Here is a 26532-nt window from a genome sequence, read left to right on the forward strand (position 1 = left end):
TATAATTTATATTCTTTATTAATTAAAAATATAAATATTTCATTCAAAAATAATATTTCTATTTGTGAATTTAAAAATAATTAATAAAAAAAGAAAGTGAAAAAAATAAATAAAAGCAAATAAATTTTCTAAATAAAATATTGTTTAAAAAAATATAAATCTATTGTTTTAATAGTCATACTATTAGTATAAAAATAACAGAAGTTAAATTAAATAAATAAATATAATAATAATTATAATTATATAAATTAATATTATAAATAGAATTATAAACTTCTAAAATTAAGATAAAATATAATTAAATAATATCAAAATAAAAATTAAATAAAAAATTATTACCAAATAATCTTTAAAAATATTAGTTAAACAAAAATAAGAAGTATATTTAATAATAAAAAATATCCTCAAGTAAAAAATAAATTTTCTATAAACATAATTGTAATTTTATTACAAAGATATAGTATAAAAAGTTAAATAATTTATAAGTTAAAAACGATTATTATAATTTTAATTTAAAACATATTAGTTTAATTAATTTTGTTTAAAAAAAAAGTGTAATTTACAAAGGTAAATCATTATTCTAAAATATATAAGAAATAGCCTTTAAAAAAAAAAGCAAACACGTATATATTTATTTGATAGCAAAATATATTATATATATTTATGAAAATAAAAATTATTAAATACATTTAAGTCTTTTAAAATAAAGAAATAAGAAAATAATAAAAAAAGATAAAACTTGTTTAAAGATATACTAGTATATTAAAAAAAATAGAAGGATAATAAAAGTAAGAAATTCAAACTTATAGAAGTAAGAAATTCAAACTTATAGCAATTAGCAATTAAATAATAATTATATTTAATATAAAAAAGTTTATTGTACAATAAATAATTTAATGAATAATTAAATATCTAATTCAAATAAAATATATTGACTTAATAAAGTTTAAAATAAAATAACTCAAGAGTATATTTGAAAAATTAAAATATGAAAAAAAAAATTAATTTAGTATTAATAATAAAAAATATGATAAAAAAGCATTTGATCAAAAGAATATGAAAGATAAAATTTTTAAAATAATGATATTATTGAAAATATTTATTTTTTAAAATGTAATTTATTTTACTTTTATATATAAAGTTTTATTTAAAAGAATAAATAACAAATATTACATTTAATTTATTAATTAAAGCTTTAATCTTAAATGAAAACTTTTAAAAAAATCTAATATAGGTTAAAATTTATGATTGTGAATACTAAAAGAGAAGTAAATAAAAATAAAAATTGAATAATAAGGAAAAAAAAAATATGTATTTAAAATAAAGATTAATTGATTATTTATAAACTCACAAAGCAATCATAAATTTTATAAAAATAAATGATAAAAAAAATTATAGAAATATTAAAAATAACAATAAAAATTTATTTTTTATTAAAAAGAAATTTTAGGAAATTATTACAAGCTATAAAATAAAATATTATAGAAATAATAAAATTTGAAATATAAAAGAATAAAAAAATTTATTAATATTAAAAATATATATAAAATTTAAAAATTAAATTTTAAAAATTATATATAATTTAAAGATAAAATAAAAACATATTTAGATAATAAATATATATAAATATTAATTTAAATAAATTAAGATATATTATAAAATATATATTATAAAGTCATTTTTATTTTAGACTTTTTTTTTTTAGATATTACTTATATAAAATACAAAAAAAAAATTAGAAAATATTTAAATTACAAATTAAAATTAAATAATTAATCATCTAGATAATAATAATAAAAAAAAAACAAAAATTAATAAATATAAATAAAAAACTGAAAATAATGCATAATATTAGATAAAAAATATGAATATATAAAAAAAGAATTTATAAAATAGAAACATTATGTAAATAAAACAATAAAAATATATATATATATTTATTTTTTTATATACTAATAATATTTTAAATTTTTTTTTTCTATTAACAAAAACAACTTAATTATATTATTATTTCTTTTTTATTTATAAAAATGAAAAAAAAAAAATTAAAATTAGTCTATTAAAAATAATAAAATATTTTTTTTTTAAATATAAAATAAATAAATATATTTTTTATTTTCATCCTGATTTAAATAGTAATACAGCCACTTGCCCCATATAAAAATATATAAAATGTTTAGTTTCATGTGTTACGTATGATCCGAAATTTCTTCCTACAATACAATGCCATGTTGGATTATATTTTTTGTCGAATTCTTTTTTAATGAATGCAGCAATATCTTTTTCGATGTTGAATTTTTCTAAAGCTTAGTTAGCGCAATCAATTGCATCTTAAGACATTTCTTCGGACATATCAGCATTTTTAATAACTGCTTTTCTATCTGCTTAAGCCTTTTTTTTTTTTTTTTTTTTGTGAAATATATTCTTCTTAATTATTTATATATTTAATTTTTTTTTTATTTTTATATTTCAAAAAAAATAATTTTTTTTTTAAAAATAAGAATCAAATAAAAAATTAAATATTATTAAACTCTTATAATTATTTTAAATTTTTATATTCTTTTAATTTCTTGAAAATAAAATGTTTATTATTATAAATATATATATTTTCAAATAAAAAAATTAATTTTTATTTAAAATAATAATATAGAAAATAATAATATTTAAATATAAAAATAATTATATGTAATTAATAAATATATATATATATATATATATATTCATAACTATAAAATTTATTTTGATTATTTATTTTTTTAATATTTAATTTAATATAAATCTTTTTGAATTCTTTTTATTAATATAAAGTATAAATATTTAGAATTTAAAATATTTAAATTAATTTAAAAAAATATTTTTAATTAAATTATTATAATTAATTTTTATATCATATATATTTTTCTATTTTTTTTTTTTGTATTTTGATATTAATTATTTTTTTATTTAAAATATTTATAGATTTATGTTATACTATGTATTTAATAAACAGTATATTCTATATAATTTACTTTTTATATTTTTAAACGACAAATAATTATTAATAAATAAACATTATTAATTTTTTTATATATAGGATATTATTAATGGTTTTATTAAAAATTATTTCAATATTTTTTTTTTTAAAAAAAATATTTATTTAATTTTTTAAATAAATTATTTTTGATTTACAAATACTTAAAAAACTAAAAAAGTTATATATTTATGAATAACCAATATTTTGGAATTTCAGAATAAGATCCTTAATATTAATTTTAATAATAATATACACATGAAATAATTAAAGAAATGAAGCTTCTAAAGGCTAAATATCCAGCCACAAAATAAACATACAATGTTTTTTATTTTTTTAAAAACGAATTTATTAAATATCATTTTTTTTTTTTTTAAAAAAAAAAAAAAAAATCAATAATACTATAATAGATATAAAAAAAAAAACGCAAATTACATTCTTTTGTTTCTTTGTAAAATGATTCTAAGTAATAAAAATAAATAATTTAATCATATATTTATTAGTTTTCTTTTAATATAATTTAAATAAGAATATAATAATCACCAATTTTTAAGTTAGACAAAGATAGGTTAAAATAAGGATTATAAGACGCAAAATAATATAAATAAATATAATAATCATTTAATAGTAATAAAGATACATTTGTAAAAATATTTTTATAAAAAAGGTTTTTATTTTTTATTTTGAAAAAAATAGATTTGCATTAATTAATAATCATTAAATAATTCAAAACTAAATCTAGTTTTAGATAATTTACCTAAATAATTAAAAACATTATATAAAATAGATAAACTATTAGTAACTAGTGAGATGATATAAAATGATAGTATAAATTATAGTAATTAGATGCATATTTCAAATAGTTAAATATTAAGAAAATTAGATAAAAAAAGCTTTTCAATAAGTAAAAAGAAACCAGGATTAAAAAAAATATCATAAGAATTATGTTCTAATAGAAAATTTAATTAAATTGATTATTTTTAAACAGAAAATATGATACATATTAAAATACCTTTTGTTTAGAATTTTAATGTATATTTTTTAGGATATAAAAATAATAATTTTTTTGCATAATTAAATAGATTGAACCTCTAGAAAAATATGACGAAGAATAATTATATGATAATCAATATATTAGTTTACTTGAAAAAGGACCGGTAAGAGGATTCTCAAAATGGTTGGAAATAAATGGAAAAATTTAATGGAAAGAATGTATTATACATAAGCATTTTAAAGATTCTAATATATATTTAATTGAATGGTTATATAATAAAAAAATGAAAGAAGTAAACTTATTGTTTATCTTATTAATATATTTTATCTTTTTATAGGTTAGCAGATTAAATTTATTATTCGAAAATGAATCATAAAGTAAAGGCGATTTAAGGTATTAAATAGCTAAAGAAAGAAGAGAATAAATGCTTTTTTTCCTTAGTATGAAAGATTAAATTATATAAGAAAATATTGAATAACAGGATATTTACAATATAAACGTTATTTTATATCCAAAAGAAAGATTAGAAGATATAATAAAATAGTAATAATATTTTATATTTATTTAAACTTTTATAAAAATAATATAAATAGGACATTAATCTATGACTTAAAATAATAATCAAATATGAAATAAAATCGAAATTTAATAATAGAGGGAGTTTTATTAATGTATAAATATAATGTAGTTAAATTTAATTATTAATTTCATACAGTAAATTCTATGGAAAGCTTTTATAATAAGTAAAATATTATATATATATATATATATATATATATATTATATAAATAAATATATATAAATATATAAATATATATAAATATATATATTAATATTTATTTTTTTATAGATATTTGCCTTTTTTTAATAATTTAAAAGGATAAATAGTATCTTAAATTAATTAATATTTAATTTTAGAATATACAATAGAAGAAGGTTAAGAATAAGAAATAAAAAAATAATATAATGAAATTATTTAGTTTCAAAGTAATAATATAAATGATTAAAAAATTCATTTTTTAGGAATAAAATAAATATTAATTGATAATATGTCATATATAGAATATATTAAAAAATAAGTATATTAAAATTCTCTTATATTTACTAAAGATAAAAGATGTGAATTATTTTAATTAATATTACCTATGTTAACATAATTTGTTACTTATATTCAATACATAAATATTTATTAAAATATTTGTGTCGAATAGGATTAGAATAAACCTGCTTTATTAAAATTAAAAAGTTAGTTTTTTTATTTTATTTAAAAAATAATTTATTGATATATATATATTTTTTTTAATAAATAAAAAAAGATTTAGGTAAATAGTTTAATCGATAAGTATTTAAAATTGAAAGATTAATCGATAAAGTAGATACTGGATTATCAGAGCTAAATAAATAATTAATTAAATTGTTTATATAAATAGGAGGAGAAATATACACTAAATAATGGAGAGAAAAAGTTTATAAATAAATAAAAAAAATGACAAATAGTTTAATTGAAAGTTATTTAATTTAATTAATTTGCTTGTCTACAGATTCTTTGATTTAATAAATTAATACATATTATGCTATAATGCCTCTTTATGATATATAAATTGAATAATTATAATATTTAGCTCCTGATTTAGTAAAACTTAGAAACGAATAAAGAAAACTTTAACTTTTAGACTATTAAGTATATTTTATTTTAAATTTTTAATAATATTTATATATAAATTATTTATAAATATATATTTTAAAGATTTAATATAATTCGAATTTGAATTAAGTATAATAAAAAGAATAAAAAATCTAAGAAAATGTATAAAAAATCAATTTTTTTTATTTAAATAAAAAATTTTAATATAAAAAAAGTGGCTTTAATATACTGTAAAATTTCCTAAAGATTTAGATCCTTTAGATATTCCTGTATAGTTTAAATTATTTTTATTTATTTTTTCTTAATAATATAAAAACATAGAAATAATAAAGAAGAAAAGATCTTAAATTTAAATAAATAAAATCAACTGAAAATATTTATTTAGTAATTTATTTTTTTTTCTAGGAAAAAAAAAATTAGAATTTATTAAAAATTTTATATATATATATAGACTTCAATAGATGAAGAATATAAAAAAGCTAAATCATTTGTAAAAAATAATTTAAAAACAGAATTATATTAGAATGAATTAATTGAAAATTTATATTTAAAATATAATTAAGATGCAAGAATTATATTTACTATTTATTAAATATTATGTGAAAAAATACTAGGAGGTATTTTAATATATAAATAAATAAATAAAATATTTAAAAATAGATGAATTTAAAACAATTAAATATCTAAATTATCAAAATATGATTATAAAACCATTATTTAATTTAAATATAGTAATTTTAGCTAATGATAAAAGTGAAGAATCGTAAAATAAAATTACTTTTTAATTATTATTTTAAAAAAAATACCAAAATAAATAGAAAAAAATAAATGAAATTAGTGACAAAATTATTTTCAAATAAAAATGCAGAAAAACCGGAAATTTTCAATCTTATTTTATACAATGGAAGAAACAAATTTTATTAATACAATGAATAAAGTTATAAAGATATTTTTTATGAAATTGCTAAAAGAAATCATTCAGAAATCGAATTAAATAGTTTAAAGATATATATTAAGTAATATACAAATATATTAAATTTAATCTAATATATATATATTATTTATTCATATATAAATATATATATATATATATATATATATATATTTATATATTTTTTTTTTTTCCTTTTTTTAGACTAAAAGTGTAGTTTAGTAAAGAATGGGATGGTTTAATTTAAACTCGTTTATGATTCGAATTGATCCTCCTTTAGATGTTTTAGAAGAAGAAATAAAAAATTGTTTTAAAAAACCAATTTAAGATATTGAATTAATTGAAAAACTAAATTTTAAATGTAATATTTTTAAGAATACTTAAATTTTTTATAAAAAAAAAAAGAAAGATGGTTTTATAGAAAATGAAAATGATTAATAAAATTCAGAAAAAACTTTCAATATAAAATAACTTAAAGAAAAACTTAAATAAATGGATCTAGAAATAGATGATTTTATACTTCATTCATTTTATAGTATGTATGGTTTTCTTATATTACTTTTAAGATTTGAATTTTATATATAATATTCTAAATAATATGAAAAATATATAGAAACATAGATAGCAACTAACGATTTAAATGTAATTTAAATAAAAATATATTAATATAAATAAATTTAATATTAATATAAAATAGATATTAGAAGAAGTATTTATTGAATTATAAAGATTGTAAAGGGATTTAAATTTGATATAAAATATTTTACCAAATAGTATGAATTTAGGAATATTTCAAGTCGATATATAAGATTTTAAAAATATAATTATTTAAGAAATAAAAATAAAAGATAAATAAATAAAAGATTTATTATATAAATGTTGTTTTAATGCTTTGAAAAGTAACTCAGAATTAGAAGTTGAAATTCTTTCTTAATTAGAAATAAAACCTCAAACAATAGATTAATATATATAAATTAATTAATATTTAGAAGGAGATAAAATAAAAAATTAATTTTAAGAAATTGATTAATATATAATTTTATCAAGTAAAATATATATATATATATATATATATATATATATATATATATATATATATATTTAAATGTAATTATTTTATAGCAAGACTTATTTAATAATTGGAAATTTATTTGATTGTAGCAGATGAAATTATAATGACTTAATTTTTAAAATAAACTACTACATTAAAAGAACTAGAATAAAAAAAAAAAGAAACTGAAAAAAGATAAGAAGACTGTTAATCAAAGTTTAGCAAAATACATTTGGATAAAAAATAAAAGTTAATTTAAGAAATAGAAAACTTGAATTTAGAATGTAAAAATTTCATGGTTTTAAATAATCTAGATGATGCATATTAAAATATTGGTATTTCTGAAGGATTATAATAAAAATTTAATTAGTAATAAAACAAGATTAAAGAAATAAGATATGAAGAATAGAATTTGAATGTAAATTTTGATGTTAGGTTAAATATTAATGAAGAATAATAAAATTTCGAAAATTATTATTAATTTTGGAGATTCGCAAGTGAATGGAAATATGTATTTTTATTATCTTATTAAATTATTATAATTATTATAAATAGAAAAAAGAATAATGGCAAAATAAAACAATTATTAATAATTCAAATAATTAATAAGATATAAAAGACATCGAAAATACACTTAATAATGGAAGTAAAATGATTAGATAAGTAGAAGGATATTTTTAAGAAAATAATCCATAGTTTATATAGTTATTAGAAATTATAAATAATGAAATTTAATATTATGAAAAAATATATGATTTATTAGTTAGTGTATCAAAAGAATCATTTAAATAAGAAAATTGGAATGTTAATAAATATATATATATATATATAAATATATATATATATATATATATATATATATATATATTTTTTTTTTTATTTATATCTATTATTTATTTAATATTTATTTTTAGTCTGTATTAGAAGCTCTTTATTCGGATAATCCTCAGAAAAAAGATAAAATGTTAAACTCTTCTCATTAATCTGTTGTTACTCTTGAAGAATTATTATAGGATAACATTTTATAATTTATTATATACATAAAAAGTGTGGCAGGAGTAAATAAATTTTTAAATAAATTATAAAACTATAATTTAAATAAAAAAGTAAGCCGAAAATGAATTTAAAGTGCATGAATGTATAAAATAATTAGAAAACGAGTTAAAAAAAATTTCTTTTTAAACAATGAATTTTTTTGGAGTATAAATGATTATCGGAACATCAGAATTATGTTCTTATTTAAAATTACAATATTAAATTATAGGCAATATGATAAAAAGTAGAGAATACTGTAAAAAAGACTTTGCATATAAGCTTGCTGAATTAGAATTATAAGTCTATAATTCAAGAAAAGTCATAAAAGAAATTGGAAAAATATAAAATAAGCTAATAAAAATTATTCCTATATATAATTTTAAGAAACACTTTTCATATATGAAGGATTTTACAAAAGAATTAAATAAAATTAAAGAAATATAAGAAAATATATAAAAGGATTTAAAGATAAGAGGATTGAATGGTTTACTTGACCTTTTTATAAATAAAGAAATAGAATAATATACTAATAATTAAACTAATAATTAAGTAGTAATAAGCACACATGGATAAAATTAATTAGAAATTCTAAAATAGAGTTATTCTAAATTAGTTTAGATAGATTAAGAATTATATTGTTTTATAAAATCGATAAGAGAATCGAATTGTAGATTAGCTTTTTTGTCAGATTTGTAAATTTTAAATTTATCTTAAAATGTTTATGATATAAATATGTTCTGTGAAGGAATAAAATAACTTTTTCCAGGAATTTAATAGTTTTTAATTTTATAAAGTACAGAAGTTGGTAAAGATAATAATTAACAATAATAATAATAATAGTTAAAAAATATTTAATCTAATTATTTTACTGGTTAATAAAAGTTCTATTAAATATCGGGTGTTATTACTTTTTATGATGAAAATTTTTTATTCACATAACCAATTGTTTACAGTCTTTAAAATTACGATGAACCTCCTACTTATAAAATTATTGAAGAAATAAATGTTCATTGTAAAAATTATATTAGATGTTAAATTACTTCTCATTTCGAAGGACTGGTAAGTAATGCTTATAATTATATATAAATGTGGAGCTTTGTAACTTTTAAAAGTACTATTTTTTAAGTTCTTTATGTAGTAAATGATTTGATTTTTTATCATGATTTATCAGTTATTTTAATGCATAAAGAAAATTCAGGATAAAAGGTAAGCTTGGAAAAATTAAGGAATCTTATGTAAAAAAATGTTATGTTGATTATAAATAATGTTTAAAATGGATTTAAATAAGGAATTAATAAATTATATTATAAAAAATTTGCTTAGTTTATACTATAAATTAAGAATTAAATTGAAATACTAAAGTTTTTTTTTTTTTTTTTTTTTGTAATAAATAATATTTTTATAGTTAATTTATATAAAAATAAAATGAAATTGTTGAAGGATTAGGAAGTTTTGAATATTTAATATTACCTAAATTTACTCTAGAAATTGGATTAAAAGATTAATAAGAAATATACGAAATAACGAAATAATGTGAATAATATATAGATGATAATATTAAATAATAATAATAATAATAATAATAATAATAATAATAATAATAATAATAATTATATTAATTAGAATATGATACTTAAGTTGAGGATAATTTATAATTATTATGTTAAAATTCACCTTTTTTAAATTATTTTAAAGGAAAATAATTTGAAATTGCAATGATTTCTATGAATTACAAAAAATTTTATAATTTTGAAGTTTCTCCACCTTTGAATATTTATGTAATTACAAAAAATACTTGTAGAATGTATCATTAATCATTATAAGCTTTAAACATGAATTAATGTGTGATGATAAAAGGAAATCCAAATACTGGAAAAAATTCTGCTTTTGAATCTTTATGTATTTTATTAGCATAACCTTATTTTTTTTGGGAATTTAACTCAGATTAACCTTACTAAACTATAAGTTAAATATTAATTAATGTAATAAAAATAAAAAATATTCATTAAAATATATATAACATATATTTATACATAGGTTGCAAATGGAGGTTTTTGGTTATGTATGAATGGTTTGGAGTAATGTGAGAAAGGAGTATTATCAATAATAGGATAAATATTATTTTCAATGAGAAAGGCTATTGTTTATGAATAAAAAAGTTTTTAGTTTGAAGGTAAGAGCTGGAATGTTAATAATTCTTATGGTATTTTTTAGATTTTTAATGGAAAAGATTTTAAATTCGAAGAAATGTCAAAATGTGTATTAGAAAATTTCCGAATTATAAATTTTATTTAGGCTGATTTAAAAGATATTGTTAAATTGTATTTCTACTTGTTTGGATTTGGTAAAAATTCGAAAGAGTTTTCAATAAAATTTTTGTTTTTTATTTCAAATATCTGTAGTTCTTTTTAGAATGGAATAAGCGAATTGGAAAAAGAAGGCTAAAACGAATAATTTAAGGAAAGATTGAAGACTTTTAGTCGTAGTTATAAATAAAGTTAAGAAAATATATTCACCTTTTCTTGTATGAGTAATTTAAAATAAATAATGTCCATTTTAAGGCTATGTGTATAATTCTAAATAGAAAAAAATTAAGGAAAAACTTTCGAAAATCCAATTTAGTTATTACATTAAGGAGTATATTATTATTTTTTATCGAGTTTAAATACTTCTTAGCATTCGCTTTTGATGAAAATCTTTGCGGGAATTTTTAATTTTTCAGAAAGTGTAATTTTATAGGAAAATCAATATTTTTAAAACGTAAATGAATATTTGAATAATTTTTTAAGTCTTAATCATATAAATAAAAGTGATTAACTATGCTAAATTATTAATTGTATGTTGCCATTTATAATAAATAAATAAAATTTAATTTTATTTGGAAATTCAGGAAAAAAAAAATCTTTTGTTATCAAAACAGTCGGATTATTATATTCGAAAATTATAAGTATATAAAATATAAATAATATTAAAATATAAAAATATACATATTAAAATTTATATAAAATTAAAAAATATGTATATATATGAATATTTATATTTATATATATAAAAATATAATATATATGTTTATAAATTTAAATATATATATATATAAATATATATATTAATTATATTTATATATTATTTTATAAAAAATTAGATAAAAATTTTTAATTAAATTGGTTAAAACTTGATTAAATTTAATAAGAAAATTTATTTGGATATTTTAACGAATAGAGTTTTTTATTATATTATTTAATTTTTATATTTTTTTAAAAAATTTAGATATTTGGTAAAACGGAGTTCTTACAGAAATAATTTTAGGGATAACTTAAAATAATATTGATAAAAAAATTCTTAACAAAATTAAATATAACCATACCACATCTATATGTTGTTTCGATACTGAAAAGCCTTTCATAATTGATGAAAATGATTAAGAAACTTCTCGTGGTTCATTAAAAATAAGCCTAATATAAACACCAGATGATTGGATAGTTTTAGATTGTTCCGTATAATTAAATAATATGGATAAATAAATAGTATAATGGAAAAGATTTTAAGTTGTTTTGAAAAACGAAGGATTTGTTTAGCTAATTAAGATTTAATATTATTTGATAAAGTACCTTAGTGTGTATTCGAAATGGAGAGTTTAAAAAATATAAGCCCAGATTATTTAAGTAGTTTTGGTTTAGTTAATTTGAAGTAAGATTTATATAGTTTAGGGGAAGAATTTAGTTTTTGGATGAGTAAAATGAAACAAAAGAATTAATTTTTTGAAATGTTTGAAAGTCTAAGTAAAATATGTTTTGGACTTTTTTTCGAATAATGTTTAATTTTTTTAAATGAATTGAAAAAAAATGTATTTCTTTTTTAGTTTTTTCTTTATTTTTATATATATTTTTTATTAAATTAAATAGTCTTTTAGATATGTTGTTTCTAATAAAGGACTTTTTCTTAATTTTATTAATTTTTTTGAAATTTAAATGAATGAAATTAGAAAATTAGAAATTTCAACTGGAGAATGGGATGATTAAAATAATAAAGTATCAATTAATTAAATATAAAATAATTATATATTTATTATAAAAGGTTAATAATATATCAATGAATTTAAGAAAAGTAAAATAATCAAATTTAGTCAAATAATTGTCAATATAAGATGGGGAAAGTTAAATAGAATCAAATAAAAGTAAAAAATCAATAAATTTTCAAGAATCAAAAGACAATACAACAAAAATAATATAATATGACCAAAATACACGTCTGGTTTGTTATTTAGAGAGTATTTTTATATCTAGTTTAATTTAAAGCCTAAATTCAGTAATTAAGAAAAGCGCTTAGGAGAGTATAACTAGATTTATTTTGAATTAAATAAATTAATACATAGATTATAGATTTGATAAAACTTAAGTCAAATTTAATAAAAAGGAAAATTATCCTTTTGGGATGAATATTTTACATGTCTTATAATAATAAAATGAATAGAATTTATTCGAGTTTACATATGATATAGTTCGAAGTGAATGGAAAAAATGGGAAGATTTAAGCTGGGATAATTTCGGGGTTATTTCAGGGAATTTCTAAAGTAATATGCTTGATAATAAAGAAATTATTAGACTTAATCCTTACTCTATAGATATTATTAATAATAAAATTTCCAAAGAAGACTAAAATAGTGCGTTGCCGATTAATTTTATTTTCGTAGAAACGAAAGTGTCTAAAATTCTATCTTTTTAATTATAATATGCAATAGCCTATTAAAAACATATAATGGTAATTTCTAATAGATAAAATGGATTATCCACTGTTATTAATTAATAAGCTTAGCATTTTATTGAAAGATTTAAATATTAGACTATAGGAGTTTCATGTACTAGGAAGTTAAAGCTGAGAGATTTCTAATACAAAATAGAGTCTAATTTAACATTATAGAACCCTTTTACTTATATTAGTAAAAATAATACTAATGGAATTATCATTATTGATGATTTATCTATGTGTTAATAGTATATTTTTTATTTTATATATATATAAAATTTTTAAAAATATATAGAGGAATATCTCCTTTAGGTTTAATAAGAAGCTTTTTTGAAGGAAAGAAATGGTTTAGTAACGATTTAATGAAATATGTATAATTTGTGAATTTATGTATGATATGTTTATATTAATCAAGGAAAGGTACAAAGTAGAGCAGTAATTTAAGTAACAATATATGCCCTTCTATATTAGAAAAGTGTATGATTTTAAGAATGGGGAAATAAAATAATAAAGATATGATAAGCATTTTTAGTTCGCATAGTAGTTTAGCAGTAAATGGGTAAGCTTAGTTTTAAAATGAACAGTTAGGAGGAAGAAATACTGCGAAGTTTGTTTTCGAATGCGTTTCGGGGATATGCTTAATTTTTGTGAAAAAAAAGAAATATTTTGCATTTGAATTTTAGAATAGATTCGGGGTTAATTTTTGCATTTAGAATATGATTTAGATTGTGAGAAATTTAAACTATTTTTTCTTTTGTGATTTTTTAAGTAAAAATAATTAATTTGATAATTTAGATATATTATATTAATAAAATTAAACTGAGTATTTAGATATTTTCACTTATTTGTTAAATTCTTATATTTGTAGGGAGTTTGTTTTTAATGAAGGGAATTAAATTATAATTTAATAAAAAAATGAAGAAATTAATAAAGTTAGTGAGTATATTTAATCTCCTTTATTAAATAATTAGAATACTGTTTTCTAATAACTAGGGGAAAATTACCGAATCGAATTTGTTTAGGAAAATCTGGTCATTAATTTAAATTAGGCTTTGTAAGACTAATATACGCCTTTAAGCTGTTTACAAAAATTGGAGTTTTTTACTAATATTTTAAATGAAAATTAATAGGAAGAGGAATAATTATTACTACAAAATTCAGAAAACAATAATAGTTTTAAAACTTCTTATTTAAATAATTTTAATGGGTTTTTAGGAGAAAATGAGAAAAAATATTATGATTAAATAAATAATATTTAAAATGTAAAAAAGAAAATAAATAAAAAATAAATTTAAACGGAAGAAGATGATAATGCGTCTATTTCGGAAAAAATAGAAAAATTATTCAGGAAAAAATAAACATAAAAATGGCATATGCCTTCTCTACATGCTTCATAAGCTTTCAAAAGTAATTTTATGTATAAAAATTCAAAGTTTTAATAAAGTAAAATTAATGATTAATAATAATTTTATGAGAATAAATTAAGTGAAAAAATTTAATAAGTAAAAAATAAAAATATTATATGATAAATATATATAATTATAAAATAGATATACATATAAATATATATATATATATATTTATATATTTATATATATATATATTCTTATTTATATATTTTTATATTTATTTAGGTTTAAAGTATGAATTTAGATTTTAAAGAAATATTAAATTTACCTTATGAATTTTTAAAAGAATATTTGACTATAATTTTAAATTAATAACTTAATGATAATGAAATAGCTTGTCTTTTGAAAAGAAATGAATTATTTTTTATTAATAAATAAATTTTTTATACTAATGTTGATAAAGAATCTTAATAAGATATAATGGATTAATCGGAAGCTTAATTTGTATTAATGAATAAAGAATATTAGGAAAAATATATATTGTTTTTATATAGAAGTATATAAAACTATGAAGACAAAGATAAAATAATTGATTTATTTGGTTTTTCTTAATCTTCTTTTTATAGTTTATATTATCATAATTTGAAATTAATGCATATGTAATAAATGGTAGGTTGTAACTTAATTATTTAAAGTTTTTTAAATGAAGAAAGTGTTTTTTAAATAATTAAATTTACAAGCTTTTGTTTAAACTAGAAATTTAATTATTTTAATCCTTTTAATATATAAAATAATAATAACTACTAAAATAATTAAAATATTATATTTTTTAAGAATTATTTTGATGAATTTTTATTCGTATTATTAAAAGAATTATTTTATAATGAAAACTAATTGATTTTTTATATAAATATAAATGATATAATTAAAAAAGGAGAATTTTTTATTGATTTTATTTTGGATAAAATTAACGGAATTTTAAATGGAAGTGAAATAAATTCTCTTTTGGTAAAAAATAAATGGGAATAATTAATGAAAATATGGAATATATAGAAAACTTATGTAGGATATAATAATTAAATACTTCATTTTTTAATTGCTTAAAGATTAAGGAAATAGTTGAAGTTTATTTTTTATATTGAGCCTTTAAATTTAAATAAAAACGAGGAGTTTTTATTAAAAGAATATGAAAATATATTTAAATATTTTAATAAATATCAAATTTTTAATAAAATAGAAGAAAATGAAGAGGAAGAAAAGTCTATATTTAGAATATTTAATGAATTTAAAATGGAAAAAATTTAAAAGTTTAAAGTATAATTAATAAAAAAGCTTTATTTTTTAGATTTTGATGTATCTTAAATATAAGAAGTTTTTCCGTTTAAAAAAATAAGTTTTGAATAAACTAGAAATATGTTTTTTTATACTTATAATTTGATTAATATCTAAATTAAAGAAAAAATTAAAAAAGTAGTCTAAGAAAATGAATATTAGGATTTTTTATAAGTTCTTAAAAAAACATAAATGAAATACGAAAATGAAATTAATGCTAATAATGGCAATTTAACAAATGCAAATTAATAAATTACAGATTTTCAACTATAATTATCTTAAGCTTTAACTACAATAGAAAAATACGAAAAATAAATAAAAAGTAAAATAGATAATATAAAAATATAATAATATATAAATATAAATTTATATGTAAAAATATAAATATAAAAAAAAGTTTTAAATGAGGAAGAAAAATAATACTTGGAATTATATAGAGTAGCTTTTTTAAATGAAAGAAATTGTAAATAAGCTGAAAATGAATTTTATGAACCAATAAATAAAATATTAAAATTAGATTCAAATTAGTATAATGAAGATGTGAAAAATTATAATTAAATATATATATATATATATATATATATATATATATATATATATATAAATTTAGATATATATATATATATAATATATAATATTTTTTATCTTTTTTTTTTTTAATTAGGTATAAATTAATAAACTAATATAAACTAAATAACTAAATTAATTTATATTAATATTTCTAATTGTATTTTCTTAAAACATATAGTAATTTGAATAATTTTCTTATGAACAATTGGAAAAGGATATTCGTGAGTCATCTAAAAAAGCTAATTATAATCCTTTTACTGAAACAATAAATATAGACAATTATAGGGAAGTTTTTAAATAAATAATGTGTTCTCACGAAATTTTAAAGAGTATATTAGTCTAATTTAAAGAAAATAGTTTTCTTAAAGAACAGTATTAATTACTTTAATTAATTAACAAATCAAATGGCAGTTAAGAAAATGCTTACTTATTTTCCTTGACAAACAATTTAAATTTAATTTAGAGAGATATTATTAAGGCTATTGAACTTTCAGTTGAATATGTTAGAAATATAATTGAAAAGAGGAAGATTTCATTATCTTCTTCCGAATTGGACTCGAAAATAAAAGCCACTAAAAATATGAAAAATCAATTGGAAATTTAAATCAAAGAACCGTATAAATTAAGCGAAGAATTACCTTTGAAAATTGCAAATTTATAAACTAAAAGCTTATAATTGTCTTAAAAATAGACTATTAAAAATAAAGGAATATAGAAATTTAGTTTATAGAAAAATAAATTCGAAGAATTTTTTAAAATGAAGATTTTTAAAGAAAGCTAGGGGCTTATTGATTATAATTTATTGTAAGAATTTGTACTTTTTATGTCTATTTAGGCAACTTTTACACTTAAATATTAGCATTTTGTTAATAATCTAATTTTGAGGCATTACTTTTATAATAAAGTCGATAAGTTTATGAATATGATGAAGTTCTTGGAAGAAGAAGTGAAGTTTTATTAAATTTCTAGACTATCTTTTGGCCAAAACTAGTATTTAATTAATAGTTTGAGTGTATTTAATTACGTTTAGATGTTCGATTTATATTATTATCCACTTATTATTGATAAATCTGGGTTTTTATTTGAGAATTATATAAAAGAGAGATGTGAAATGGAGTAAAATATACTTTTTGAGGAGAAATATTGCGAAAATTCTGACAGTAAAAATATTTTTTTGGATGCAGTTTAGAAAGGTTTTTGGGTTTTAGTAGAAAACCCAAACGAAAAATTAATGGAAATTCTCTTTCCTGTTATATAATGGAAATTCGAACTTATTTAAAATTTAATAAAATTTATTGATTTTAAAGATAATAATGCCTTTAAGTAAATTTTAGATTGGAGGAAAAAAAAAGGAGTCTATATTGGAGAAAATAAGGAGATTAAAGTGCATTAAAATTTTAGAGTTTTTATTGTTTTTACTAATTTATATTCTTTTTAGAATTTTAGTAATTGTTATGTTAATCTTTTTATTGAAAAAGTAATATATATATATGTTTTATATTTTTATTATTTTAATTATATTTATTTATATATATTATAGATGTTTGTTATTTAAATAGATTTAGAAGATGAATAATATTGGAAAACTACGATAAACGATATTTTATTATTATAAATAAGTAAAGAATCAAGAAATTAATTCATAAATGAAAAAATCGAATCAATAAAAAATGCAAATACTTTGAATTTATAAACTTTATAAACTCTAAATAATTAATTTTAATAGAATTTTACTTGTGAGGATATTTCTCTATTTAAAGATTTTGAAGAGGCAAATAAAATATTTTTATCTTCATTAAATTTAATTGAAAAAACTAAAAGAAAAAGTACTTCTTTAATAAAAACTGAAAATATTAATAATTTAAATAAAAGTAATAATAATAATAATGTTTAAATTAATAATAATTACATTTAGTCTTCTGAAGAAGAAGAAGAAGATGAAGATAAATATGAATATAACCAAGAAAATATAGAATTCTAAAGAAAAAATACATAAATAAATGAAGATTATTTTAAATAAAAAGTTTTAGTTTAATAAAGAAATTCCTTACTTTTTACAAAAATCAATTTAGAAAAAAACCGAAAATCATTTGCAATTTTAGACTTTACAGAATAATAAGAGAAAATCGAAGAAAACGTTGAAATTTAATTTTACGAAGATTAAAAGTTAAATATTTTTTCGAATTTATTAAAACCCATATTATCCTTTTTATACGCAATAAAATTAAACTATTAAAATTTATAATAAGAACTCGGTTAGATATACTCATATTCTGAAAAATAGATGGTTTAAATATTAAAAACATGTACCGAAAATACAATATAGTAAAGATTTTTAATAAATATGGAAAGTGATGTGAATTAAATAAATAGATTTAGAAATAAATTTTTCGAGAGTTTTTTATAGATTTTATAGATTTATTTTAGGGAAGATCACTATTATTTTTTCATGTTTTATTTTACAATAATGTACTAAAGAGGACTTCCTAAAAACGAAAAGGATTCCTTTAACGAAAAAGAGTTTTAATTTTTTTTGAAAAATGAATTAATAAATGAAGTATAATTATAAGAAAATAATGACTCTGTTTTTTTTTTCTAGTAGTAATATCCTTATATTCTTAATTAATAAATATTCTCACTTCTTTCATTTTATAATATACAACCGAATGTTTTTCCACCTTTATTTAAAATTTAATAATAGATTTAGCAATTAAACCTTTCCGATATTATTAAAAAAAGTAATTTTAGTTAATTATAAGATGAAAAAAGCAATGTTCCTTCATATATAAATATTCTTGAATAAAATAATAACTCATATGAAAATACACCAATAATGCAACCTGAATAAAGAGGAGTTTCTTAACTTTTGAAATTAAATGTAAACGAAAACACAACAAGAAATTAAATGAGAATAAAAACAAATACTTAAGTAAGTAACTTTATGTTATATTAAATGGTTAATAAAAATCATAAATCATAATATAATACGCCTAAAGTAGCAAATAAATAATTAAAACAATAAGAACAAGAATTAAAAAATTAAAATTAATTTAATAATAATTTTAATAATAGTAATTAGATAAACATTAATAATTTAAAAGAAATATCTTTTTAGAAACAAATAAGATTGGGCTTATAATAATATAAATCTTTCTATAAATATTTCGAATATGTTGGTATTAATTCAACTATGAAAATAGCCAATATATCACTATAAGATCATACTATAGAATGGGTTGATTACTTAATGAGTTCTTTGAAGATTTTTAAATATAAAGATGAATAAGAGAATATATTCAAAGAATTACCAACTAATCTTTTATAAAAAATAAGTCCTTAATAATCTTTAATTTTAGTGAAGTATTTTAGACCAGATTCACTTTTGAGATTTATTTAATTTTATATAAAAAAAAATTTTTCTTAGAATTTAATTAAGTCTTTTTCTAAAAATACACTAGAAACATATTTTTAGAATTTTTAATCAAATAGTAATAATAATTATCCTATAGTTATTTTTTATCCTACTTAAAAAAATTAGTATGTAAAAGATTCTTATTTTATTGCTGAAATTCTTGAATTGAAAATTTATAAAGGATCTCTTGATATTTAATTAATTAGATTAAATTGTTCTAAAATGTCCCTTCCTTTTATTTTAAAAGAACTTGAAAATGCCGCAGGGGCCGGTTCTTGGGTTTTAATGGAAAACTTATAATTTTTAGACCATAAAAGTATTTTATAGATTTTAAAAAGAGTTTTTTTAGATTTAAATTCTCATTAAACTACTACTCTTTCTTTCCGAATTTTCATTCTGATTAATTTAAAAGGAGTCAAAAAAGGTGATTTTAACCCTTTAAATATTAATTTGATAAATAAATATGCTGATAATAAATAAATAGAAGTTCTTTTACATTTATTTGAAAATTCAACAAAAGTTTTCCTAAATGAATCCCAAAGTATATGCTCTTATATGGAGAAAATATATAAAATAGATATTTCTGAATATTAATTTTATAACCTTTAAAGATAGTAATTTTTCAAATAAAAAAATAATCAATAAATAAATCAGAATACTCCCACATTTAAACTCAAATATGAATAATAATTACTTTTAAAATAATAAATATAATAGAGAATTCATCGAAATATTTTATATAGGCAAAATACAGCTTAAAAATTAAATATAGGCGAATTTTTAAATATATAAAAATTATTAAACATATAATTTTTTTAAATAAAATACCCAGAAAACACCTAGCTTATAATAAACTATTCATAAAAATATCGATTTATATTAACTTTTATATTTTCTATTCTAAAAAATCGATAAATAGTGAGCTTTTAATACACAGAATAAGATTTATATTATTTCATAGATGAAATTTTATATTTTCTGTCCTATATACCTACTAATCCTAAACGGTTTTTAGAAAACTATATATCCTTTAGTTTCCCTTTTAATAATGGAATAGTTTTAGATCTAGTAAAGAAATATATCACAGAATTATCTATGGAAGCTTAAATTATTTTGAAAATTAATGATAATTAATAATTATATGATCTATATAATTTCTAAGGATAATATAATTATGTAGAAGAGGCTATTTATAAAACTTTAAATGGATTTCCATAAGAGGATCCTACTTAAGTTTTAGAGTGTAGCTTAAATAAAGAAATTGAGGATGAATATTTTGTTTGTCATAATTTTATGAATAAAATAGGTAGAGTCGAAAATTTATGGAATAAAAATTAATTATAGGTTTTATTGAATAAATTAATTTTTTATTTAGATAATAATAGATCGATTTTATAAAATAATGAGATTATTAATACAAATCTTAATTAATAATAGAATGTAATATTTTTAATTTTTTTTAATAATTATATATTGTATCTTGTTTTTATTAAATAAATATATATATTTATTAATAAATATTAGAAAATAATATTATAATTTGTGAATAAAATTGAAAGGAAAGAATTCAAAAAAAAGACATTATAAATTATTATTGAAGACATTTTATAGAATTTTGTTTTGAAATATATTAAAGATATTCATTATTCAAAAATTATAGAATATTAATCTTTAAATACTTCATAACATTCACATATTTTTTTAAATTTGTAAGATAAAATTAACCATACTTCTATTGATTTATTGAAAAATGTACAAAAATAGGAAATTAATGAATTAAGTATAAATATATATAGGTTAATATTTATATTAAAAAAAATAGATTATTCTTAATTGTTAAAAAATTAAATAAATAATTAAGGTAATAAATAAAATATTAATATTTATTAAAATTAAAATTAAAATTAAAATTAAAATTAAAAAGATATAAATAATGAAAAATATAATAATATTTAATAAAATGAAAATATTATACCTATAAAATTAAATCTTAATTACATAAAACATGAAGATAAATATAGTGATTCTCCAAAAAAATATTCAAGAGATTCAAGAGATTCAATAAAAAGTCCATTAAAATATAGTATGCCAACAGGATATAAATATGAAAAAAGTGATATATTTTTTAATAAATCAATTTCTTAATCTAGTTAAAAATAATGTAAATATAAATAAATAAATGTATATATATATATATATATATATATATATATATTCATAATTATATATATATATATATTCTTTTACTAAGCTATATATGATTTAAATAATGACATAATATAAAATAATTCTTTATTTGAAATATAAAATAATTAAATTGACATAATAATAAACTCTGATAAAAATTAAATCTTTAGAATTCTTTTGTTAAATGAAATATAAATATCATAATCAATATTAAATTAAATTAAATAAGATTTATTTTCAATTTTACATTATTTATCATATAAAATTATTCACAAGCCATCTAAACTAATTTAAAAAATTAAAAATAACAAAATTCCATTAAATTGGAAAAACCTTTCTTTTTCCACAAATGCAGATTCATTAATAGAATATATGTTAAAACTTTAAAAAAATTAACTTATTTATAATAACTTTTCCAAAACAATTGTCTTATAAATAATTTTACTTTATAAATAAATAATTTGTTTGACCCTTTTTCTTATATTTAGTATCATATATTACTTTATAGCGCTCTATAAAAGGTTAATATTTCTCAAATAAAAGTAAGATTAAATAATGTATATTAAACATAAAAATCTGAAAGTTTAAATGAATAGATAATACTTATAAATGGTCTTTAATTAAAATACGGTAGATTAAATACTGAAACATTGTTTTTGGAAGATGAAAATGTTCGAGAATTTGAGTTTAATTTACCCGTTTTACAATGTAGATTTACTTCGAAGAAAAGCTAAAAATTTGAATAGAGTTATTTTGATTTTAAGGTTATTTAAATCCCTTTTGAATTTTATGATTTGAAAAATTTTGGGTATTTATAAAATAAAGATATGGAAGAAGAATACTATTTCCAAAAAGCATTCCCTTTAAAAGTATATGATCATTAAGAAGCCCATTAAAAAAATATAAAAGATAAATATGGGAAAAATGCTAATATTCATATCCCTAAAAAATAGCTTATCGAAATCGATCTTAATGATTAAAAAGATATTTAACTTAATTATGTTGTGTGTATTCCTATTATTAATCCTTTAAGTAATACTATCTTCTAATAACTCTCTTTGCAATTTTATGTTTACTTTTTCTCGAAAAAACCATAAGAACATTGGAATAGAAGAGGTACTAAAATTATTTTAGATGATAGTTGTTGATTTTTTTTATATATATAATGTTATTTGTTAGTTTTTTTTATATTAAAAAAAAATAAAATATTAATAAATGTAATTTTTTTATAAAAAAATAAAAAATGTTTATTTGTTAATTATTTCATAGATTATAAAATTTTATTTTAATCATTCTTAAAATATGATATATGTAACAAATACGATTAATAATATAGAGGAAATTGAGGAATATTCAATCGAACATCAAATAATGAATAACAAAAATAATACATATTGATAAATAATATAATAAAATTTAAAAAATACATTTGGGTGATGATTATTTATTAGAATTTTAGTACTTTTTAACATATAAATATGGCTATTCTATATATTTTTTAAAAAAATACAATAATAAAATATTGTATAAAAAAAAAATATAATTAAATAAATAATTAAAGTTATTAATTATTTATTTATTAAATTTTATATATATTTGTAATAATAATAATGGTATAAAGTAGTTTTTAAAAATCAGCTACTATATAAATAATACTTTGAAATTATTAAAAATAAATAAAAACATATATAAAAATTAAAAAACTTAATCTTAAATAAATCATATTAATAGATGATAAATTGTAAAAGAAATTAAGTTATATATATTTAAAAAAATATATAATTATTAAAAGACTGAATATTTATATTTAAATAAGTAAAGCATTGTCTTTAAGTTACAAATTTAAAAAACAGATTTCGATGAGATTTAAAATTATTATTTAAATATATATATTTATTTAAAGTTACATAGATTAATTAATAAAGTTTATATAATTTGAATATTATTTTATAAAAATAAAATAAATGAAAATAAAATTTAATAATATATTCTTAATTAGCAGGATATAAATAATTAATAATTTATATAAATTTATATATTAAATTTATGGATTTGAAACTTTATTTTATATTAAAATAAAGTTAATGATAAAATTATTTATTTAATTATTAAAAAATTTAAATACATTTTTATTTTATTTGGAATATATACTTAATAATTGCATATATATTTATATATAATATTAAATATTTTTATTTATTATTTTCAATATAATGATTTATTTTTATATTAAATTTATATTTTTTTATTTTTTTATTTTTTTACTTTTTCTATCTATCTATCTATCTTTCTTTTTTTTTTTATTTTAATATATCGATTTAATATTAATTAACACTATATATAAAATTAATTTTAGTTTTACTTTATAGAAAATTTATCAAATTTTAAATATATAATATATTAATAAATATAGTAATATATTACATATATAAGATTTTGATTTATTTTATTAAGTTATTTATGAAGAAAAATATAACATAATATTTTAAATGATTTTTTGTTTAAATGCTAGATAATTTTTCTAGTTTTAAAATTTAATTAAATAATTTAAATACATATTAATAAAAATAAAATATATATATAGTTATATTTAATTTATAAATATTAAAAATATTTTATTTTTTAGTTGAAAATTAACTTTTATTTTCAAATATTAAACTTTTTTCAATTTTAATTAAAAGTTATTTTTTTATTTTAATTATTTTATTTTTTTTTAGAAGATGATATTAGTGGACTATAAATATTTTTGTTTTTCCTTAATTTACTATTATTATCAGTTTAAAGTTTTTAGTAATTCTTTTTTTCATTAATCCTTTTTTTTATCGATCCTGGACTTTTAATATATACTGAACTGTTGTTATTCATGATTTCAGATAAAGATTAATTTAATAATTAATGGTTTTCACCAAAAAGGTCTTTATTTTATTTTAAAGAATCTAAATAATTATTAAAGTTTTTTATAAGATCTTCCTTTTTGTAAATTGTTTGGTATATTTCTTCTTAATTTTCTGCTTTTTCTTTCTAATTAAATAATTAATAGAATTCATTTATATAGTTTTTTTTGTGAATTTCTTCATATAATTTTATTTAGTTTATTTATTTTAAGTTTAATTAAAATTAATCACAATTTTAGTTTTCGTAATCTTATAAAAAATTTTGAAATCTTTTTTATTTTTTAATAGAAAAAAATTATTTATAAAATATATTTATTTATATTACTATTAAAAACTAAAATAAGTCTGAATTTCAGAAAATTATTAAAATTTCGATTTAAAATGATTGATTTATTAAGTTTAATTATAATTAAATATATTACAAATTTCATTTAAAGCTGTATAATATTAAATTAATCTTTCATTTATTTAATCAGGGACATATAATACTATTATTTTTTCAATAAATTCTTTATATTTAAATAATTATTAATCCACAAATTCTTAAAAACATTCGTTTATTGGATATTTTAATATACTTATTTCCAAATTATTATACATGTGTTTTTATATTTATTTATATTAAACTATTTTTTTATTTATTTTATTATATTAATTTAATTTTTTTTTAAAAAATAAATAAATAAAAAAAACTTTTTCCTGTTTTATTTTAATCCATTGTTTCAAATATTTATTCTAAAAAATTAATAACAACATTAATGTTTTTTGTTTATACTTTTTCCATTAAAATATTAATTAGAGTTAAAGATGATTACTATTAATTATTTTCATCATATCGGTGTTATAATGCTTTTTCATTTATTATTTATTTATGTGTTTCAATAAATAATTATAATTTCTTATTTAATTTATCATAATGAGCATACTTTAAATTTTTATGTAAATTATAATAGATTATATAAATTAAAAAAAATATAAAATACATTTCTAAATATAGTTTAAAACGCATCTTCAAAAAGACTAATAGGCACATATATATTATTTTATTAAAATTATAAAAGTTCGTAATCAGATAATAGATTTATTTTTTTAAAATATTAATTATTTTTATTAAGTATATTTCTAGCTTTTAAAATAAGTAAATATTAAATATCAAAAAGAGCATTTTCTTAAAATAAACCAAATAACTTCGAATAAAATAATGCAAAGTCTTTTTTATTTTAATAAGGATTTTCTAATAATTAAATTATTTCAGTAATTTTAATAGAACAAGTAAAAAGATTGTCATTTTATTTTAATAAATATCTATAATTAATAAAATAATTAAAAAAAAATAAGAAAAGATTAATATAATTATATATATATATATATATATATAT

At 15.8% G+C, this 26532-nt stretch overlaps 2 protein-coding genes across 2 annotated transcripts, besides 31 other annotated features; one reads left to right on the top strand and one right to left on the bottom strand. All coding sequences in view use genetic code 6, as the record gives it.

Annotated features, from left to right (window-relative positions):
• The first annotated feature begins 786 nt into the window (after nt 1–786).
• Nucleotides 787–832: a microsatellite.
• Nucleotides 833–1474: 642 nt separating this feature from the next.
• Nucleotides 1475–1562: a microsatellite.
• Nucleotides 1545–1574: a microsatellite.
• Nucleotides 1575–1784: 210 nt separating this feature from the next.
• Nucleotides 1785–1843: a microsatellite.
• A 12-nt stretch (nt 1844–1855) lies between these two features.
• Nucleotides 1856–1893: a microsatellite.
• Nucleotides 1894–2118: 225 nt separating this feature from the next.
• On the bottom strand, nt 2119–2352 carry IMG5_202480 (hypothetical protein; the record flags this gene model as incomplete). Its single annotated transcript, XM_004023902.1, has 1 exon — nt 2119–2352. The coding sequence occupies one exon, from the start codon at nt 2350–2352 to the stop codon at nt 2119–2121; it is 234 nt and encodes a 77-aa protein (XP_004023951.1).
• Nucleotides 2353–2635: 283 nt separating this feature from the next.
• Nucleotides 2636–2709: a microsatellite.
• A 2043-nt stretch (nt 2710–4752) lies between these two features.
• Nucleotides 4753–4834: a microsatellite.
• A 1861-nt stretch (nt 4835–6695) lies between these two features.
• Nucleotides 6696–6762: a microsatellite.
• Nucleotides 6763–7631: 869 nt separating this feature from the next.
• Nucleotides 7632–7681: a microsatellite.
• Nucleotides 7682–8443: 762 nt separating this feature from the next.
• Nucleotides 8444–8499: a microsatellite.
• Nucleotides 8500–8504: 5 nt separating this feature from the next.
• Nucleotides 8505–8544: a microsatellite.
• A 1658-nt stretch (nt 8545–10202) lies between these two features.
• Nucleotides 10203–10277: a microsatellite.
• A 65-nt stretch (nt 10278–10342) lies between these two features.
• IMG5_202490 (hypothetical protein) lies at nt 10343–11402 on the top strand. Its single transcript, XM_004023903.1, has 2 exons — nt 10343–10648; nt 10704–11402. Exon 2 carries the CDS (start codon nt 10813–10815, stop codon nt 11134–11136), a length of 324 nt encoding a protein of 107 aa, XP_004023952.1. The 5' UTR covers nt 10343–10648; nt 10704–10812; the 3' UTR covers nt 11137–11402.
• Nucleotides 11403–11615: 213 nt separating this feature from the next.
• Nucleotides 11616–11652: a microsatellite.
• Nucleotides 11619–11651: a microsatellite.
• Nucleotides 11653–11680: 28 nt separating the features above from the next.
• Nucleotides 11681–11790: a microsatellite.
• A 3134-nt stretch (nt 11791–14924) lies between these two features.
• Nucleotides 14925–15013: a microsatellite.
• Nucleotides 14966–15027: a microsatellite.
• Nucleotides 14972–15035: a microsatellite.
• Nucleotides 14975–15039: a microsatellite.
• Nucleotides 14977–15033: a microsatellite.
• A 1361-nt stretch (nt 15040–16400) lies between the features above and the next one.
• Nucleotides 16401–16449: a microsatellite.
• Nucleotides 16422–16454: a microsatellite.
• A 194-nt stretch (nt 16455–16648) lies between these two features.
• Nucleotides 16649–16728: a microsatellite.
• Nucleotides 16729–18055: 1327 nt separating this feature from the next.
• Nucleotides 18056–18103: a microsatellite.
• Nucleotides 18104–20847: 2744 nt separating this feature from the next.
• Nucleotides 20848–20882: a microsatellite.
• Nucleotides 20883–21957: 1075 nt separating this feature from the next.
• Nucleotides 21958–21994: a microsatellite.
• Nucleotides 21995–22254: 260 nt separating this feature from the next.
• Nucleotides 22255–22311: a microsatellite.
• A 2186-nt stretch (nt 22312–24497) lies between these two features.
• Nucleotides 24498–24529: a microsatellite.
• A 115-nt stretch (nt 24530–24644) lies between these two features.
• Nucleotides 24645–24682: a microsatellite.
• A 1074-nt stretch (nt 24683–25756) lies between these two features.
• Nucleotides 25757–25823: a microsatellite.
• A 684-nt stretch (nt 25824–26507) lies between these two features.
• Nucleotides 26508–26532: part of a microsatellite that runs on past the window's edge.

This window comes from Ichthyophthirius multifiliis (assembly GCF_000220395.1).
Source record: "Ichthyophthirius multifiliis unplaced genomic scaffold scaff_1120509251428, whole genome shotgun sequence".
NCBI classification, from domain to species: domain Eukaryota; phylum Ciliophora; class Oligohymenophorea; order Hymenostomatida; genus Ichthyophthirius; species Ichthyophthirius multifiliis.